Genomic DNA, 21,539 nt, shown 5'->3' on the forward strand with positions numbered 1-21,539 from the left:
ACCACAGCCTTCAGTATGGATTACACCTCAACATAAAGAATACAAAAATCCTCACAACTGGACCATTAAGCAACATCGTGATAAATGGAGAAACGATTGAAGTTGTCAAGGATTTCATTTTACTTGGTTCCACAATCAACACCCATGGAAGCAGGAGTCAAGAAATCAAACGACATGTTGCATTAGTGTTGAAAAGCAAAGATGCCACTTTGAGGACTAAGGTATGCCTGACACAAGCCATGGTATTTTCAATCATCTCATATGCATGTGAAAGCTGGACAATGAATCAGGAAGACCGAAGAAGAACTGATACCTTTAAATTGTGGTGTTGGTGAAGAATATTGGATATACTATGGACTGCCAGGAGAATGAACAATTCTGTCTCAGAAGAAGTACAGCCAGAATGCTTATTAGAAGCAAGGATGGAGAGACTACATCTCACACACTTTGGAAATGTTATCAGGAGGGACCAGTCCCTGAAGAAGGACAACATGTTTGATAAAGAAAAGGGTCACTGAAAAAGAGGAAGACCCTCAACGTGACTGATTGACATAGTGGCTGCAACAATGGGCTCAAGCATAATAACGATTGTGAGGATGGCACAGGACTGGGCAGTGTTTCGTTCTGTTGTACATAGGGTCTGTATGAGTGGGAACTGACTCAAGGGCACCTAACAGCAACAAATATTGACTCTATGTACACTAACCTGTCTGTGCTGAAACCTGGGTGATAGTAAGAATACTACCAAAATACTAGATTTGTACACCTGTGAAGAAATGAAAATGGGGCATGCTCAATGGAAGATCCCAAGTAGAAGACTCTGTTAACTAAGTCATCAAAATTTCCTGCCTTGGATAAGGTTTTACTGTCACCATTCAGAGGCAAAAGGAAAAACAATTTCTTCTCTGGGAGCAATACCTCTTATTTAATATACCTGGTCCATTTTTGCTCAAGTTGTGCCTCTGCTCCATTGAATTCAGCTTAAACCAACATGCTCAGAATCAGTTTCAGCATATAGGATCAAGCTCTCAGTAATATTCAGAAAATATACTAAATGAGCCCCATTTGGACAGAAAGAGTCAATAAACTTCAGAAACTGGACAACCTCCAACTTCTAGTGATTAAGACATGATGGAGAACACCTTTTATTGGTTTGGACACAACGTAGACTGGTGTATAAATCATGTCAGAGGACTCTAAAGAGCCAAAGGCTGGCTGGAGCAACCTGAAGCATCAGAGAAAGCTCTGACCTGAGAAGAACTCCATTCCCAGAGTGTGTTGAGGCAAAGATGCACAGCAGGCCTGGGAGTGTTTCAAGGAGGAGGAAGATATCAATTACATGGAGTAAAAGTCATATCACTCACTCTGGATGAAGCCAGCTGCCATACGTAGAGGCCCATGTGCTAAGGAACCCAAACCTCCTGGCAACAACCACATGAGTGAGCTTGGAAGTAGATCCTCCAGTGCCAGTCAAGCCAGCCTTCAGAAGACTGTAGCCCTGACCAGCATCTTGATTGCAACCCCGTGAGAGACTCTGAGACAGAACCACCCAGCAAGGCCACTCCCTGTTTTCTGATCCCCAGAAAGTGTAAGATAATAAACGTCTGTTGTTTTAAGACAAAAAAAATTAATCTTTTACAAATTCTTCCAGAGATTAAGAAAAAAAGAAATACTTCCCAACTCCTATTATGACGTCAACATAATCTTGATTGAGTGACCAATCTCACTCATTAACAAAGATGTAAAATTCTAAGCAAAATATTAGGAAGCCAAATCCAGTCAAAGAGCAAACTGGTTTTATCCCAGATGGCAAGTTTGGTTTAACATGAGAAAATCAAACAAAATATCTTATCACTTTAAAAGAATTATTTTAAAAATCATGATAAAAATTCTTCACAAACTAGGGACTAAAAGGGATTTTAATAGATGATAACTAAGCAAAATCACAGCAAATACCCTACTCAGTGGTGAAATGTTAAAAGCATTTCCTCTGAGATCAAAAATCCGGCAACAGATTACCATTTCTATTCAAGTGGAGGTTTCAGTCTGTATAGTAAGGCAAGAAAGAATATAAAAAGTGAAATGAATGGAGGAGAAAAAAAGAGATTAAGCTGACATTATTCATAGATTGCATAATTCTGCTTGTGGAAAATCCAAAAGAAACTACTAATAAATCCACAGAATTAATAATTAAATTTAACAAGAATTCTGGACTCTTAGCAAAGCAAATCTAAAAGATCAATTATATTTCTTTGTAACAATAACAGAAAGCTAAACAAAGAAACATTTAAAAGGCACCATTCACAACAGAATTTTAAAAAACAAAGATGAAAAAAATATAATGAAAAGATGTGTAAGACTTCCCCCCCAAAATTATAAAACATCAGGAAAAACTTAAAGACCTCATTTGAAGCTAAATTCACTCCCTCAAAATAGTGAAGCAATCCTAAAACGAAGATAAGTGTTTAAAGAAGTAGGTATGATGAGATCCTCAAAGATATTTTTTTTAAAAAAGATCCATTTTATTTTAATTATAAAACATAGCTGTGGACCAAATTAATTTTTAGTCTTATGCCATAAGATACCATATATTGATAATTTCAATAATATTATGACTTATACTAATGAGTCATATATCACAAGTAATTTCAAGAACAACCCTAAGGACTTGGTATTAGGTTTAAAAACATTATTTTGGTATTCATATATTACCTGATAATCAGCAGGCCCAGGAGTAATAAGAGTTTCTTTCCGAAACAGGAAAAATGTCCGAGGAACAGAAGATCCAAATGCACTTTTCTTTTTTTTCTCTGAGCAGATATTTTTAACATTGTCAACTATAGCACTGTTTAGGATATTATAAAACCCAGGGCCTAAAATTATGAAGAATATCAAAAATAAGAATAAACATTCCTTTACTTCTTTTGAACTGAGAAATTTTACACTAAGTAATTTTTTTAGAAAGAACACCCAGAAAAATATTAAAATATGTAAAGTTTAATCAATTAGAAATATCTTCTTTGAAATATCTGACATTGCACTAGTCTTCGCAGCTAGTGTAATAATATAACTTTACTGTCAATCATCTGGATATGCTATAAATTAGACATCTTTTTATCAATTTTATTTTATTTAATCATCAGGCAAGGTTAAGAACCATAGCTACCAAGTAGCAAGTCTATACTACAAATATCCAATAAACTTCAGAACATATGGAAACTTTAAATAACTTAAGTTTCTAGTACATTCACTGCCTTACCCTCAATTAGTTATTGTAAAATCCTCCACTTAATTTTTATTAAATAAAGAGGAAAATATCATGATAAAACATAAATAGGTAGGTTAATTATCCTTTACCTATAATTTATTCCTGAAGAAGAAAACTAAGTATAAAAATCTCTTCTTCACATTGAAACAAATACTGGAATCAAAATGGCAGAGTAGGAATCTCCATGCTCCCCTCCTCACCCAGAGAAAGTACAAATACAAGCAGAAAACAGCACTGTCGCCTTGCTGGAATGCTTGTGAACAGCCAGGAGATCACGACAGCAAGGTGCAGCCTTGCAGAATAGTAGGAAGACTTTGAGACTTTTCTCTTGATGCTGGCTCGAACATCACCCCTGACCCATTCGGCAGCTGGCTAGAAGTGTCAGCTGCATTGCCAGCTTTGGAGCTGAGCCCCTAGTTCTAGGGTGAACAGAGAGCATTTTATTAACAGGGTGTGATGTTTCCCTGCGTTAATCAGTCAAGTGACTACTCAAAGGACAAAAACAAAGTGTTTGTCTCGTTTCATCCATCTTGGAGGTCACTGGGGTGGAAGAACGTCAGACATAGATCACTCACTGTAAGGTAAGCAAAGAAGCCCATGGCTGCCTGGAGCAAAGGAGGGAGACAGAGATGCCAGGGTGAAAATGCCAGGGAGAGAATTTCCTTGGGAAATTGGGGCACATAATGTCACCTGTTGTTGTTGTTGTGTGTTGTCAAGTCAATTCTGACTCATAGCAACCTTACAGGACAGAGTAGAACTCCCCATAGGGTTTCCTAAACTATAATTTTACAGGAGCATATCACCAGATCTTTCCTCCTGCGGAGCAGATGGTGGGTTTGAACCACAGATCATTCAGTTAGCAGCTAAGCCTTTAACCATTGCACAACCAGGGCTGCTTTAAAAGCACCTAAGTGTGTTTAATTCAGAGAGTCACAGGCATGTACAGGGCAAGATGCCTGGCCAGAAAAATCAAAGGTAATCCTACATTTTCTTCTTGGGTGGATCTCCCAGCTCAGTGTAAGGCTGCATAAGGATTTTCACAGCACAGAGCCAGTCTGCAAAGACAGCAAGAGGCTTTTTTCCCAGTGGTTTTCCCACTGTTTATTTTAGCAAAAATAGTTTGAAAAAGTCACTAAGCTAACTGACTACCACAACCTTAAACAATAAAGAAAAGAGAGAAAGGAAGAAAGAAAAAAATAAAGAAAAACTAGCAAACCCTGAGAGAACTTGAGTTCTAAAACTACTGTATTATACCATTAAAATGTCTCATTTTGAACAACAACAAAAAAAACCACAAGACATACAGAGAAACAGGGAAATATGCCCCATTCAAAGCAACAAAATAAGGCAGCAAAGACTGTCATTTAAGAAGAGGCCATTGAAAATACCATGGCTTGGGCCAGGCACACCTTAATCCTCAGTATGACGTATTTGCTTTTTAACACTTGAAAGAAGTGTTTTGCAGCAGATTTTCATCTGTCACGCGTCTGTCAGTTTGTCGCACTGTGGTGGCTTGCATGTTGTTGTGATGTTGAAAGCTATGCCACCAGTATTTCAAATACCAGCAGGGCAAAGTAGACAGGTTTCAGTGAAGCTTCCAGACTAAGACAGACTAGGAAAAAGGACCTGGCGGTCTACTTCTCAAATAACTGGCCAGTGAAAACCTTACGAATAGCAGCAGGAAAACAGTACAAAGCTACAGTTAAGACATATGACATATTAAATTGAAATCTTAATAAAGCTGTAAATTATTTTTAACTGTCTCTGTTTAGTGATAAATGGAGAAAATATTGAAGTCATCAAGGATTTCATTTTAATTGGATCCACAATCAACAACCATGGAAGGAGCAGTCAAGAAATAAACGACATATCGCATTGGGCAAATCTGCTGCAAAAGACCTCTTTAAAGTGTTCAAAAGCAAATATGTCACTTTGAGGACTAAGATGAGTCTGACCCAAGCCATGGTATTTTCAATCTTCTCATATGCATGCGAAAACTGAACAATCAATAAGGAAGACAGAAGAAGAACTGATGCCTTTAGATTATGATGTTGGCAAAGAATATTCAATATACCATGGACTGCCAGTAGAACAAACAAATCTGTCTTGGAAAAAGTACAGCCAGAAAGCTCCTTAGAAACGAGGATGGCAAGACTTCATCTCACATACTCTGGACATGTCATCAGGAGGGACCAGTCCCTGGAAAAGCACATCATGCTTGGTAATGTAGAGGGTCAGTGAAAAAGAGGAAGACCCTGAACAAAACGGATTGACACAGTGGCTGCAACAATGGGCTCAAACAGCAACAATTGTGAAGATGGTACAGGACTGGATAGCATTTTGTTCTGTTGTGTATGGGGTCACTATGAGTCAGAACCAACTCAACAGCACCTAGCAACAAATGTTTAGTGCACAGTCAATGCTAAAAAAAAAATTGATTGACTTAAAATGGCAACACTAACTGTATAGAATCACAGCAACAATAACAAAAAAAACTGCACTCTGATGCATCCACCTTGTTAAGAATATTAAGTTATATAAAGCTCAACAGCAGAAATGCTAACCTGGCATTTCCTCTGTCCTGGATTCCTGTGTGAATCGAGCAGCACTTTGACCAAATGCAGATTTTTTCAGTCCTAAAGTTTTCTTTGAGGACTTGAGAGCAGTTCGAGGTTCATTATACGTGCCAGGAGCTGGTGTGATTGATTTCATAGGTACAAATCTCTAGTGAAGAACGGGAAAATACGCCAATGACAGACTAATAGTACATTTTGATACTTCATGAGTTAAAAGCTGCCTTCTTAGTAATATAACATCTGGAGTTTAATTTACATCTTAATGTAGTGAATGAATTAATATCTTATACCCATCAAACCATAAAATAAATAGCTTTTAGTAAAATCACCTATATATTAATGCAGCAATGCATTATGTACATTACCTGTGGAAGAAAATCATCACAACATGAACTTCTTGATGATAATGTACGGACAATTTTTACATTTAAAATATTCTACAAGGTATTAAGTTAAAAATTATATGATCTAATATAGTTTCTTGTATGTAATAAAAATCACATGAGTTGACAAAGTTCCTTAACATATGTATTCAATTAACCCCCCAATATCATTAAATACCTTAATAAATCTAAAATCTTATATTCAAGTAGTTTAGAAATCCAATTTAATTACATAAACGTTAGTATTTATTAAATAGTATTACATGTATATATAGAGAGAATATGAACTCTTAGGAAATACAGTGTTTGATAATCTTATTTTTTTATCTTTTTATTTGGAAATAGTTTCAAATTTACAGAAAAGTTGCATGAATAAAAATAATACAGAAAACACATGCATAATCTTTACCAAGATGCACCTATTGTTAACGTTACCCTATTTGCTTTTTCATTTGCCTCCTCTCTCTGTTTCTTTCTCTATCTGTCTCTCCCTCTCCCTGTCTCTCTGTACACACACATGCACACACACATGCACACACACATGCACGCACACGCATGCACGCACACATGCACGCACACACGTGCGCACACACACGCACATGCACACACACACGCGCACACACACATACACATGTACACATATATAGAACCATTTAATGGAATGTTACATAAGTTATAACCCATTACCCCTAAATACTTCCTAATACTCGTGTATTTCCTAAAAACAGGGATACTTTCTTACATAACCACAATACACTCATCAACTTCAGAGAAGCATTATTGATAGAATGCTTTTATCTAATCTGCCATTCATATTCAAAATCTGTCAGTCAGCCTCATAATGTCCCTACTGCATTTTTTTCTCTCCAGTACGTAACCTACCCTAGGATCAGGTATTATATTTAGTCATCATGTCTCTTTAAAAAAAAAAAAACCAAACCCTTTGCCATCGAATCAACCCTACGGGACAGAGCAGAACTGCCCCATAGGATTTCCAAGGAGCGCCTGGTGGATTTAAACTGCCAGTCTTTTGGTTAGCATCCGTAGCTCTTAACCACTACACCACCAGGTTTTCCATTAACTTCCTTTAATCTAGGAACATTTCCACAGCCTTCCTTTGTGTGTTATGACTGACATTTTAGAAGAATACAGCAACATCACTTCCCTTTCGTATAGTAGAACCTTCCTTTTTGGGAGTTTCTGGATGCTTCCCCATGATTATATCTATACTATGCGTTCCCAAACACAATACTAAATAGCTGATGTTGTGGTTTTCTAAGGGTATCACATCTGCAGGAACACGAAGTCCTTTGTCCCTCACTGGTCATGTTCATTTTAATCAAATCCAATACTCCTTCTATATTTACTAGTCAACACTCAGCATTGTACTCTAAACAAAGGCCCTCCCTTCTCCCCCAATTATATCTTTATCTATCTATCTATCTGTCTGTCTCTCTGTCTGCCTGCCTATCTTCCTGTCTATTTATTGTAATATGGACTCATGAATGCTAATTTTAATAATTTATAATTCATTTCTGTACTTAATTATTTTGGCCCAGAAATTGCAAGTTGAGGTTAGACGACTCCAAGCTGTCTCCTAGGTACCTATAACATGCCCTAGATTTTTTTTTTAGTACTTCTTTACTTTCCAATACAACAAGATGTTGTGGGCTCATTTTGTACCTACTCTGCCCAGCCCTGGAATCAGCTATTTCTCTGAGAAACCCTGTCTTTTTAGTAGGGAATGAAATTAGACGTCAAGATCTAGGCTCAAGATGTGCTTCTTGCTACTAGGGTGTCTGCTTCTTGATCCTTTCAGCAGACAGAGCCAGGAAATATATACATACATTTACACATACATGTATATCTTAACATCATGAGTTTAACTTCCATTCAAATTTACCCCCACAGGGTACTTTGTAGCCTCCATCAATCCATATTTATATGTATATTTTTCCACAGTGAAAACCCTGGCTCCTAATATTAGTTATTTTGCTTAAACCTGTAATATATCTGAAATACTCTCAGAATTAATTCTCCCATACTGTTACAATATACAAGCTTACTAAAACAGATTCAGAATTTGTTTATAAACTTCCATTTGGTATCCCCACCCCATCCCATCCAAGACTGAAGATACATAATCAAATATGGTGTTACTAGGGTAATCTGAATTCTTTTTTTTTTCATTCAGTGTGGTTAGGGGTATTCATTCAATGACTCATTTATTTCCTTCTTTCAGTTTCAGTTTTTTTTTTTAAACACTTCCCATTATTATTGATTGAATTTTATGTTTTGAATATGTGGAACACTGACATGCTTCCAAAAGACAAAATATATACTGCCTTCTACCCAATGGTATGCTGCATCTCTAGGGGAAAAAATGTCTTGATTTGTAACATATGCCAATTTTCATGGTGTAAATATATCCAACATGGAGGCTGATTTCACACAACCAGCATAACATCAACCAACTTGCAAAACTCCTGAAAAATTAACAATTCGCTCTTGCAAGCAAATACAAGTGAGCTGTAGCATACCAATGCTTCTACCTCAACTTCTCACCATCCATTGTAAGTGACCAACTTCATTATTTTCTGGTTTATTTTTGATAAGTAGTTAGATGTGTGTTTTCTTATTTTCCCTTAATTTCTTATACAAAAAGTAGTATATTTTATATGTTCTTTTGCATTTTGTCAAGTAGGGAGATCTTAACACTACCAAAGCAATTTATTACTACAAATACCAAAAAAAAATTCTCTAATTTTTTTCCTAAATATTACCTTATTATTTAGATGCTGAATACAATGTTTTAAAAAACAATATTTCAACCCTGGTTACATATTAGAATCACTTGAAGAGTTAAAAAACACAAACACTGATGCCTGGGCTTGATTCTGAACAAACTAAATCAATCTCTAGGAAGCAAGGGAGAAGGACAGGTTGAAAGCTGGGTATCACAATGTTTTAAAATTCCCCAGGTGTTTCTGATGTGCAGCCAGGGTGAAAACCATTCTTACAAAGGAAATCTTATGTTTTAAAATTTGTTGAAGACATAAGGAAATTTAGTACATTTAGATAAAATATCAGATAACTCCTTAAATCAATGACTAAAATAAGTATTCTAGCACATAATCTGTCTTTATTACTATATACCACAAATTCTGTGTTCTAAGTTCATCTTCCTACTTGTTTTAATTGCTTTTTCTTTCATCATCATTAATGTGTCTGTTCATATTCAGCTAAACACTAACACTATCCCTAGAAGGCAGTCCTGTTTGATTTTAACTCTTTCATCTTTCACCTCCAAACTATAGATATGCGTGTCCTCTTAGGTTTCATGCTAACACTTCGCGCATTCACTTAGCATGTATATTTGAAAACTCAGGCTAAAACAGACAGTTTGTATAAGCTAAACTGAACTTTCACATATGCAAGTTTGCTTATAGAAAATGTTTAATCAATAATTTCGATTCTAATACTCATCTTTGTGTATTATTGTTAATATTCTGATCTTATTTCATTTCATTTTACTCATATTTTTGGGCAATATAATTTGCCAAGGCTGTGCGTGTTTCCAGTTTGCTTAAATACCACTTTTACTTTAATAATCTCCCTAAACACCATTGGATTTTTTGCTGGCTTCACATTATGCCTATTAGAATCTGTATATGAAAATGTCTGCAGGCCATTACCTGGGACTGAGAAAGAAAAGCAGGGGATGGCTCATTTACATTTGATATCATACTTTCAGTCTTCTGAAACTGACTTTTAATGTCATATCTTCCAGGCCCTGGTACACCCTAAATTACAGACAGAAAGAAATACACGTTCTCATTAACAAAGGCTCTATAGCACCTAAGGGAACAGTTGGCTAAATATCTGAACCAAAGCTACAGGGTTTTTAAGCATATTCCTATATGATATTACCAAATCACTTCATTAAAAGGCAAGCCAGAACACAAGTCTTAAGAGCAGCAAAAAAGAAAAATTTCCTTAGCAAAGCTTCCCATGAACCTAGCAAACACTCCGTGAAGCTTTGCTGCCCTCTACTGATATATCTCAGATAAATTATTCAGCTCTCCACATAATTATACATTACAATGAAGAAATAAAAATGTCTTTTATATTTCTTCCATTTAAAAGAATACAAGTAGCTTCTCCATAAAAAAATTTTTACTATTTTTTCATCTTTAAACAATAGCCAATATTTTTTTCCAACAAATAAACTTCAGACAATATTTTAATTATGAATGTTAGAAGATATAAGACATTAAGCTTTTAATTAGATATTTTACAATAAATAAAAATTTATTCAATAAGTCCTGGAACTGAGATCTCTATTATATATATGTGTGTATCTATATATATACATATATATATCAAGCAGTCTATTTATTCATCAACAAATATTTTAATTGCCTTGACAGTACTTTTTATATAGTATTATAGTCTCATATATACCTCCCCAACTCTTCTATCACCACATGTCTGTTCATTTTTTCATACTGCAGTGGCTTGTGTGTTGCTGTGATGCTGGAAGGTACACCATTGGTATTTCAAATACCAGTAGGGTCACCCACAATGGAAAGGTATCGGCTGAGCTTCCAGACTAAGACAGACTAGGAAGAAGGACCTGGTGATCTACTTCTGAAAAAATTAGCCGGCGAAAACCTTATGAATAGCAGTACAACATGGTCTGATATAGTGTCAGAAGACGAGCCCCTCATGTTGGAAGGCACTCAGAAGACTACGGAAGATTTGTCACCTCAAAGGAGAATCGACCTTAATGAAATGGATGGAGTCAAGCTTTCAGGACCTTCATTTGCTGATGTGGCATGATTCAAAATGAGAAGAAACACCTGCAAACATCCACTAATAATAGGAACGTGGAATGTACATAATATGAATCTAGGAAAATTGGATATCGTCGAAGATGAAACGGAATGCATAAACATTGATATCTTGTGCATTAGTGAGCTGAAATGGGCTGGTATTGGCCATTATGAATAGGACAATCATATGGCATACTATACCGGGAATGTCAGATTGAAGAGGAATGGTGTTGCATTCATCGTGAAAAAGAACATTTCAAGATCTATCCTGAAGTACAACACTGTCAGTGATAGGATAATACCCATATGCCTGCAAGGAAGGCCCACCTGCCACCTTACAAGGTAATTAATATTTCTAATTCCTGAGCTTTTCTAAAGTGCCTTGGTGGTGCAGTGGTTAAGTGCTCGGCTGCTAACCAAAAGGTCAGCAGTTCAAACCCACCAGTAGTTCCACGGGAGAAAGATATGGCAGTCTGCTTCCATAAAGATTACAGCCTTAGAAACCCTATGGGGCAGTTCTACTGTGTCCTATATGTCACTATGAGTCAGAATCGACTCGACAGCAATGGTTTTGTGGCTTTTCTAAGGTACTGTAATGTGAATTGGTTTTTTTGTTGGCATGCCCCTCTGAAAGCATTTACGTATTCCATTCTACTTAGTCATTTACTATTTACCCCTGAGATTCCCATTTTCTGAAAACTGTGGGCATTTTTTAACTCTTATAATTTGCTCTCCCTTTGTATGTGTGTATGTCTGTGTGCGGCACTGCATCTTATTCTTTTACAATTAATTCAGTGAGGTTTTGGAAGGAAGTTAAGATACATGCATGGGTTCAATTCCCCTTGTTTATCCAGAAGCCCTTCTATCCTTTTCTACAGAATCTACAAATTATAAAGAACTTCATGGAGCTAGGAATGTAGCAGAAGATACAACAATGCTACCAACAAGTCTAATAAACATTGAGGTGTGGTAATCTTGAAGAGAAGGAAAATGTTAACTTTACCACATTGTTGACACATAATAGTTCAATAAATATTTGTTGACTAGATGGGAATATAAAGAAATGACTATCATCCATAAGACTTGGTTTTTCTGAATCTTTCTTTCAAATATCAGGGATACTTTTCAGGATCTAATAGCTGGACAGAACATAATAGTACACATATCACACCTGAAACTATGCCATTGACTTACACTGTGATTATTCAAAATTAGAACTTAAAATAAAAAATACTAAGACAAGAAATTGTAATAATTATCAAATGGGGTTTGGTGTAGTAAGATACTGAGAGAAGTCTAATTTTGTTAAAATTTTCATTTATTTCTATATACTTTAATTTCACATCTAATTTAATTGCTTGTGCTCTTCAATATGACTTTAAGTAAGTGGCCTCATTCTAAACATCTCCAAACAACAATGCAATGACATTAGAAAAGACCTGGAGAGGGGAAAAAAAAAAAATTCTTTTTTTTTTTTTCACTAACAATCATCCAAGTATTGCAAAAACATTTTATTTTAGAGGCTTTTCTTTTTCAGTCTATAAAATTCTCACTTCTGCAATCAATACTCACTTAGATAATGTTTTTAGTTCTCCCTGTCCGCAATTCTTCTTACAAATGAAATGAAGAAACATTAATTCCTAGCATTTACTGACTACCAGGCACTACACTTGGTACTTTACCTATGTTATCTTTAACCCTTAAAATTCTTGCAAGGTAAACAATGTTATTCAAGTTTTCCCAATGGAGAAAATAGGATTTATAGAGATTAGGTAACTTACGTCTACACAACTTCCATTGCCGTGGAGTCGATTCCGACTCATAGTGACCCTATAGAACAGAGCAGAACTACCCTATAGGGTTTCCAAGGAGCGGATGGTGGATTTTAACTGCTGACCTTTTGGTTAGTAGCTATGCTCTTAACCACTGTGCCACCAGGGCTTCCTACACAAGTAGTAGGGGCAAAAATCAAACTAAAGTCTGACTACAAAGGTCCTCTTCTTTTACAAAGAGTATTACCAAATGTGCAATTTTGCAGAGCTTATGACAAAACGAATTGAAAAAAATCTTAAATGCTCATTAACCTATTGTATAGTAATAGGTCCTGTTTTATATTTTAAAACAAAATTCCTTTGGCTATCCATTCATTCCCTTTACAAATATTTATTGAATTGCGTTAATATGTGTCAGGCATGTTCTTGGAGGGGAACGTGATAGAACTCTGCCCTCATGAAGTGAAAATTCCAGTGAGAGACAACAACTAACCAGACAAATAAAATAATTACAAACTGCAATTAATGCCATGAAAGAAAAAAAGTGCTAAGATAGAAAATAACAGTGGGAAGCTAGAGAGAGAGTATTTATGCTGAAACCTAAACACAAGAAGAAGCTTACCCTGGGAAAAATGGATGGAACAGCATTCCTACCAGAGAAAAGTATATGTGAAGGCCACAGGAAAACTGGTCAGAATAGCATCCCTAGAAGAGTGAAAGGCGTGTGCAAAGGTTCTAAGGAAGGAGTTTGGCATGTTCAAAGAAAAAGAGCAGTAAAGCAGGAGGGTAGTGAGTGGAAGAGAAAGGAGGTGATAAAATTGGAATCACAAATAGGGGTCAGATAATGCCAATCTCTGCAGCCCATGATAAGGAGTTTGAATTGTATTCTAAGTACAGTGGGAACCCCCTGAGCGGTTTAAAGCAGGGTAGTGACAAGATTACATTTTAAAAAGATAAATCTGACTGCCCTGTGCAGAATGGATTAAAGAGTGGAGCAAGATTGGAAGTGGAGATACCAGTCAGAAGTCTATTTCAGAAGTCCAGACAAGAAACAATGCCTTCTTAGACTAAAGAGTAGCTGTGGTGATGATAATAAAATAACAGCAACAGTAATAATAGCTGCAATAGATTATCTACAAAGATGGCCACCGAAAATTTGTCCTATCCCTGTAATCACACGCCTTACCTCCCATCAGGAGATGAAGTCCTTCTCCCCTCCCCTTTAATCTGGGCTGGCCTTGTGACTTATTTTGACCAACAGAATGCAGCAGAGGTTACAGGGTGCGACTCCAGGCCTAGGCCTTAAGAGACATGACAAGTTTCATGTTTGCCCTCTCAGAGCCCTGAGCCCCCTTGTAAGATGTCCAACTACTGAGAAGGAAAGCAATGCCCAGCTCCCAGTTGAGCTCCCAAATGAATGCAGCCAGATGAGTGACCACAGCTGACACCACATACATCAGATAAACTACCCTACTGAGCCCATTCAATCCAGAAAATCATTGTACTATAAGGGTAAATTCTAGCAGGCCTGGACTTGGCCTGAGCCATTTTGCTAAAGTATACACAAGGCACCAACCCTGATCAAGGCATGAAACTACTGATGAACAATCTTGCTTTGTAATTATAGGTCTCATGAGTTTTGCAGTGGTTTGTATCAGCTTGTTAGCATCGTTAAATGATAATAGTAAGTTGACAGTTTGCACCTGGTCTTAGTGAAACCCTTGGAAGGCTCTGTTGTCATTGCTGGTTATGTAGCAGAATATGCCTATGTGGATAGAAGAGTATAAGAAACCCTGGCAAGACTCTATTTTGTGCTCCCTGGTTCTGAGCCATTCCATGCACACGTCAGTGGTTCCTGATCCGAGACAAAACACGTGTCCTGTTATGGCCTTACAGAGGGAACACAATGGAGCTCACTTCTGGCCTCTTAAGAACCTTTCCTTGCAACCTTTGGCTAAGAAAAATATACTTATTTTAATGCTGTTGCTATTTGTATCCTCGTCCTGCAACAAACTGTAGATTTTAAGTATTTGCATTTTGGACCCTGAATCTTCTTTAATAATCAAAAACCCTGATTACCACTACTAGCGAAATCAAGAAAACTAATAAATTGTTGTTTCTAGGCACTAAATTTTGGGGTGATTTTCTATGTAGCAATAGATGACTAAAACAACAGCTAACATTTACTAAGCATCTACTATTTGCCAGGCACTATTTCTAAATGCTTCAAATGAAACAGCTCATCTAAATCTCACAACATCCCCATAAGGCAGATACAGTTCGAAGATAAGCAACCCGTGACACAAATTATTTCCAAAAGCAACACAGCAAGTATGTAGGTGGTTGGGACAGATGTCATTGATTGCTAACACATCCCAATTACTAACCACACTTTTCCTAGCTATCTTACAGATAGAGCAGCCATGTGACATAGTCCTGGTCAATGAATGTCAACAATAGTCAGAGAAAATAGGCACCAGTGCAAAGGAGAAAGACTAGTTACATTTTGAACATGTTAGTTTTGTAGCTCCTGTAAAACATCAAAGTGGAGATGTTATGTAGACAGTAATGCATGGAGGATTGAAGTTCAGTGGCAAAGTCAGGGCTGCAGATTTTGAAGTGATCTGTGTATCTGGAAGTGATCAGTATATAAGTAGTATCTGAAGCCATGAAACTAAATGAGATTTTTGAGGACAATGCATAGAGAAAAAAGAGAAAAATCTAAAAATATTATGTAATATTTATGTGATTCTCAGTACTATATTTACTTAATACTATATTCTTAATATCACTAATCTCCTTTTAATGATCCATATGAATCTATGAGTAATTCAAAATCTTTAGACTTATTCTGACCTAATTTTGAGATCATTTACTATATTTTTCAGCTAATATTTAGGCTGAATGATTTGGCCAGGAAGACTAATGATTATTCCATTTTCCAGAGCTAATGAAAATGTATCAGTCCAATTCCTAAAAATGACATGTAACATCTTTTTCTATTATAAAATGCTATAATAAGAACAAACAAATTTATAAGCAGTAGAAAATGAAAATTTTCAACTTAAAATATTTTCTGTATACATATATCTAATTTTTGCTAAATTATTGTATTTGGAACCATCTTCTTAATAAAGGAAAATAGACCTCTTATTTAAAATGAAATATATTTAATAAGTATGTCTCAGATGTAGTGAACCCTTTAAGGAACCCAATACTAATGATTAACTAGATAGGGCAACTTCCATTTGGGATGGAGAAAAGACAGTATGTCTATTATGTTCATTTGCATAATTGCAACATAAATTTTGGTTCATTTAGAAGGCATAATGCATTCTTTATTTCTGATTTCAGGAAACGACATACTCTATATGGTGTTTTAAAATCTAATTAAATTTAAATAGAACTAAATCAAATAAACGTGGTAAAGAAAACCCAAAGTGAACAAAAAGATTTGAAAAGTAACTTTGTATTAATCAATAATAGCATTGTATGTGTCACTGGGTCTCAGATGCAGCACTTAGGTTATAACCATTCAAATGACAGAATTAAACGAGTGACAGCAAGTGTCTTGTAGGATAAATCATGTACTAGTTAGCCCACATATGTTAAGTAACAGAAACAGAAAACAAAAGTGGCTTTTCCATGTAAATCTGAGAGGCAGAATTTAATTGTAAGATACTAGGTTTGACTATGTATTACTGCTTTGTAGAAGTGACTTGTCTTATTCAGTTTCAAACAGACTAACACGAAATTGAGTAAAACTGTTGAAAACTTACTTAGATTCCATAATACATCTGCTGAAGTAACAGTTTATGTCAACACTGGTATTAGTAATTCAGCTGAGTCAAAAATTTAATATAGCAAATCTGAAGCCACGCAGCCAAGTTCTGAGCTAGAGTAAATATAAGTAAACGTTCTCAGCCTGGGAACCCCACCACAATAATCAAAAATTACATAAAATTTTTGCACTAAAAAATTTTTCACCAAGAGGAAACATACAAATAGTTTATATAGTTTCCCTATAACTAGTATATCCTATGTGGTAGATTATCTAGTAGCAGTCAAGATTTATAATACCTATTTAGGTAAATTAATACTATGTAAATATACAGGGCTCATTAACATTTATTACTATACAACGCAATATGAACCTCTGCATAGAGTTACTCAAGGCGAGTATATTCTTCCTGCTCTTTGCAAACCCAACCTGCTTTCTTAAAGGAGAAAAGAAACAATAACATTTAATGAATGATACACAGGCAATTGAACACGCCCAAATGAAATTATGTTAAGGGCTATAAACCTTAAATGAAGCTAAAGGACCCATATAAGATTAATTGATATTATACTCACAAGGATAAAGAATTCAAATGCCTACCGGGGTTAGGTGGACATAAGTGTTGAATGGAAAAGGGTGCACTGGTGATCACCCACCTTTAATCCCACGGGTAGCTCTTAATCAGCCCCAACTGACTGTTGTTAAATTTTTTTTTTTTCATTTTTAAGAAAAGCAGAAAATTTGGATTTGTAAACAAGACTAAAGGGGCACAACAGCCGAGGGGCAAGGACTAGAAGGCAGGAGGGGACAGGAAAGCTGATAATAGGGAACTCAAAGTCGAGAAGGGAGAGTGTTGACATGGCATGGGGCTGTTAATCAATGTCATAAAACAATACGTGTACTAACTGTTTAATGAGAAACTAGTTTGTTCTGTAAACCTTCATTTAAAGTACAATAATAAAAAAAATAATAATAAGTCTAGCACAGCTCAAAAAAAAAAAAAGAAAATTTGGATTTGTATAAGAAATCCCAAAAGTTATAAATTTTGGCAATTAATTCAAATTTTTACAACTATTAGTAGGTCATAAAAATACATCTGTGGATTAAATTTAGCCCACTGGCCACTAGATTCCATACTCTGGTCTGTAATATCTTAGGCTAAGTACAAATATATTAAGAATATACATCCAGATATAAATACCTGCATAAGCCTCCAGATCCTGCAAGTGTAAATCCAAGAGATTTGATAAATGAGTTAGAGGTTTCTGTGCCTAGTTGTAGTATCACTGTGTTGAAATTATAATGTTCATAATTACAAGTGGTCAGCACAAACTCACAATCTTTGTACACACTAATAGCTGTGAAATTGGCTTTGCCTACATCTGAAGGTATCTCTGAAATCTATATAGGAAATGAGCTAAATTACTCATATTTACTTTAATTAGATTTCTGTACAGTGATCAGACTACTGAATTATATCAATGACATTTCCTGATACTGCAAAGAGTCTGATTTTTTTTCTTTACAATTATTATTGTTATGAGACAGAGATCTAACTTTCTATTAGGATTCACAAGTTAGTGAACACAGTAAATTAGAATTTTCCATTCTCTTCTCTTATGAGAAGTATATGGGGATGTGTTGGTGGCAATCAAAAACTGAAGTGTGAAAGTAGGATCAGTTGGTCAGATTTATAGATCCCTGAGCAAAAGAACAAGATTGTCTTTCCAATCATCAAGTAATGAAAGTACCAGAATAAGAACTTTCTCTGACTCTATATGATGGAATGTCAATATGAACTTCAGATGGATGGAGAGTCAAGAAAATGATGAGTAAATTTTGAATCACTAAATTGAGGCCACTGGTGATAACCTGAGAGCATGAGACAAACCACATAGCATTTAATACTCAAGATGGAGATTCTTTGTCTGTACCTTCATTAGTAGTTTTCTTAAAGTTTAGCACCTGTACTCTTCTTAATGGACAATCAGTGCACATGCAGATCATCAATCTGAGATAAAATTTTTAAAATATTTTTCTTAACTTTTTTGATAACAAAAATCAATGATAATTTTTTTTCTTGTGTTTCTATTTATTTTAATTGGAGTTTTGTTTTTTATTGAACTTTTTCAATGATATTTTTATAAGCTGTGTTCAGCAACTCATAGAATTTCTAACAAACTAAAAGTAATTCTTTTCTTTTTTTCCAGTTAAGATGCTGTGTGCCTTGGCCATTGGGGCTTGGATTTCATGGGCTGGAATTCATTTCATAGGTCAAGTTCACTAATTTTTTTTTTTTAATTGTGCTTTAGGTGAAAGTTTACAGCTCAAGTTAGTTCCTCATACAAAAATTTATACACACGTTGTTATATGACCCTAGTTGCTATCCCTATAATGTGACCTCACATTCCTCCTTTCTACTCCGGATTTCCTGTGTCCATCCAACCAGCTTCTTATCCCTTTCTGCCTTCTCATCTCGCTTCCAGACAGGAGCTGCCCATTTAGTCTCATGTGTCTACTTGAACTAAGAAGCGCACTCTTCATGAGTATCATTTTATGTCTTATAGTCCCGTCTATTCTTTATCTGAAGAACTGGCTTCGGGAATGGTTTTAGTTCTGGGTTAACACAGAGTCCGGGGGCCTTGTCTTCTGGGGTTCCTCCAGTCTCAGTCAAACTATTAAATCTGGTCTTTTTGCTAGAATTTGAGTTCTGTACCCCACTTTTCTCCTGAACCATCATGGACTCTCTGCTGTGTTCCCTGTCAGGGCAGTCATTAGTGGTAGCTGGGCACCATCTAGTTCTTCTGGTCTCAGGCTGATGCAGTCTCTGGTTTATGTGGCCCCTTTTGTCTCTTGGGCTAATATTTTCCTTGTGTCTTTGGTGTTCTTCATTCTCCTTTGCTCCGGGTGGGTTGGGACCAACTGATGCATCTTAGATGGCCACTCACTAGCTTTTAAGACCCTAGACGCCACTCACCAAACTGGGATGCAGAATGTTTTCTTAATAAACTTTGTTATGCCAGTTGACCCAGATATCCCCTGAAAACATGGTCCCCAGACCCCTGTTCCTGCTACACTGTTCCTTGAATTGTTTAGTCATATTCAGGCAACATCTTAGATTTTGGTTTAGTCCAATGGTGCTGACTTCCCCTGTATTGTGTGTTGTCCCTCCCTTCACCTAAGATAATTCTTGTCTACTATCAACAATAATATTTTAAAATTAGCAATAAAATAAGTTTTATTTTGGTGAGAAGGATAACATTGTTTGAAGCTTTTCAACAAGGTAGCTAGACGCAACTAAGTGATGGATAACTTATTATTTAGGTTATATTTGCAATTGATTTGTCATGCTAGCATCTACTAAATTAGAAAATTTAAATTTCACAATCACAGATCATTGTAAATGGCACCTAGTGTTCAGTAGTTGTTAGAGAAGTCTGGTAATTCATATTAAATACAAATAGTCCAGAAATTATGGAGAGATAGCTCACTGAAGACTACTTTTAGCATTCTAACAGATGAGAAATTATAATATTTTACAGCCAAAAACTGGAAGGTTGGATGCTTCAACTTGGAAGACAACAGTGAGTACATTTCTAATCCACTCTTAAGTTGTTTTCAGTCCTGTAAATTATACATTTCTGCTCTGCTGTAGCATTTGGATGTGGTTTTTATTTGAGCTCAATAATACAACATCAGTTTCTTCCTCCAAAGGCTGAAAAAGATCTTGATCTGGGCACAGGTTCAAATCTCAGTCTCAAGTTATTTATATTACAGTTTGATTGTCTGAAAAACTACTGAATCTCAATATTAAAAACTGCAGTATTGTGGCTTAGAAATGATGAGTTCAGGCCATTTCAAATACCAAAATATGTCACTTAAAAAGACCACATGAAATCATAATGGTCTTTACTGGCATTAAATGTATAATTAATTTCAATTGCTCATATGATTATCTGTCTCCTCATCAATACTTCAGTGTGGTCAAACAGTATTCACTATTCATTTCTTCACTATCTGTCTTAGTTATCTAATGCTACTGAAACGGAAATACCTTAAGTGGGCGGCTTTAACAAGCAGAAATTTATTTTCTCACAGTTTAGGAGGCTAGAAGTCCAAATTCAGGGTGCCGGCTTTAGAGGAAGGCTTTCTCTCTCCATCAACTCTGGAGAAAGGTCCTTGTCTCTACTTTGCTTCTGCTCCTGGGCAATTTTCATGTGGTTTGGCATGTGTCTTCTACCATCTAGTTCTTGTTTAATCTCCTTTATATCAAAAAAGACACCGATTTATGACACACCCTACACTAATCCTATCTCATTAACTTAACAAAGACAACTCATTCCCAAATGGAATTACAACTACAGGCATAGAAGCTAGGATTTACAACACATATTTTTGGTGGACACAATTCAATCTATAACATTTTATACTTTGGCCCCCCAAAATTCATGTCTTTCCCACATGCAAAACATATTCACCCCATCACATCATCCCAAAAATCTTAAATCATCTCTAAGTCCAAAATCTCATTTTATGAATCATCTAAATCAAATATGGGTGAGACTTTAGGTATATTCCATCCTGGGGCAAAATTCCTCCCTTCACCTGTGAACCTGTGAAATCTAGAATACAAGTTATCAGTTTCCAAAGTACAATGGTGGAAAAGGCACAAGGTAGACATTTCCATTACAAATGGGACAAATTGGAGGGAAAGAAGGAATAACAGGCACTCAGCAAGTCTAAAACCCAGCAGAACAAATTACGTTAGCTCACAGGCATGAAAATAATCCTCTCTTCTCTGAGATCATCTGGGCAATGGCGCCACCCTCCAGACTCTGGGTATTGGCCACACTCTCTGGATTCTGGGTGGAGGCTCCTCAGCCCTGGGCTTAAGCTCTGCCTTCCAGGCCCTCTGGGACTGCAA

At 36.1% G+C, this 21,539-nt stretch overlaps 1 protein-coding gene across 1 annotated transcript in view; it reads right to left on the reverse strand.

Moving 5' to 3' along the window:
• The window catches only part of STPG2 (sperm tail PG-rich repeat containing 2), a 265,153-nt gene that overhangs the window by 96,439 nt on the left and 147,175 nt on the right, over nucleotides 1–21,539 (reverse strand). The window contains exons 6-7 of the mRNA XM_004390246.2: nucleotides 5,833–5,992; nucleotides 2,713–2,873 (exon numbers count right to left, since the gene is read on the reverse strand). Of these exons, the coding sequence (XP_004390303.2) occupies nucleotides 2,713–2,873; nucleotides 5,833–5,992 (321 nt within the window). The remainder of the gene's footprint in view (nucleotides 1–2,712; nucleotides 2,874–5,832; nucleotides 5,993–21,539) is intronic.

The sequence above is a fragment of the Trichechus manatus genome, unplaced genomic scaffold, assembly GCF_000243295.1.
Source record: "Trichechus manatus latirostris isolate Lorelei unplaced genomic scaffold, TriManLat1.0 scaffold00291, whole genome shotgun sequence".
Classification (NCBI taxonomy): Eukaryota; Metazoa; Chordata; class Mammalia; order Sirenia; family Trichechidae; genus Trichechus; species Trichechus manatus.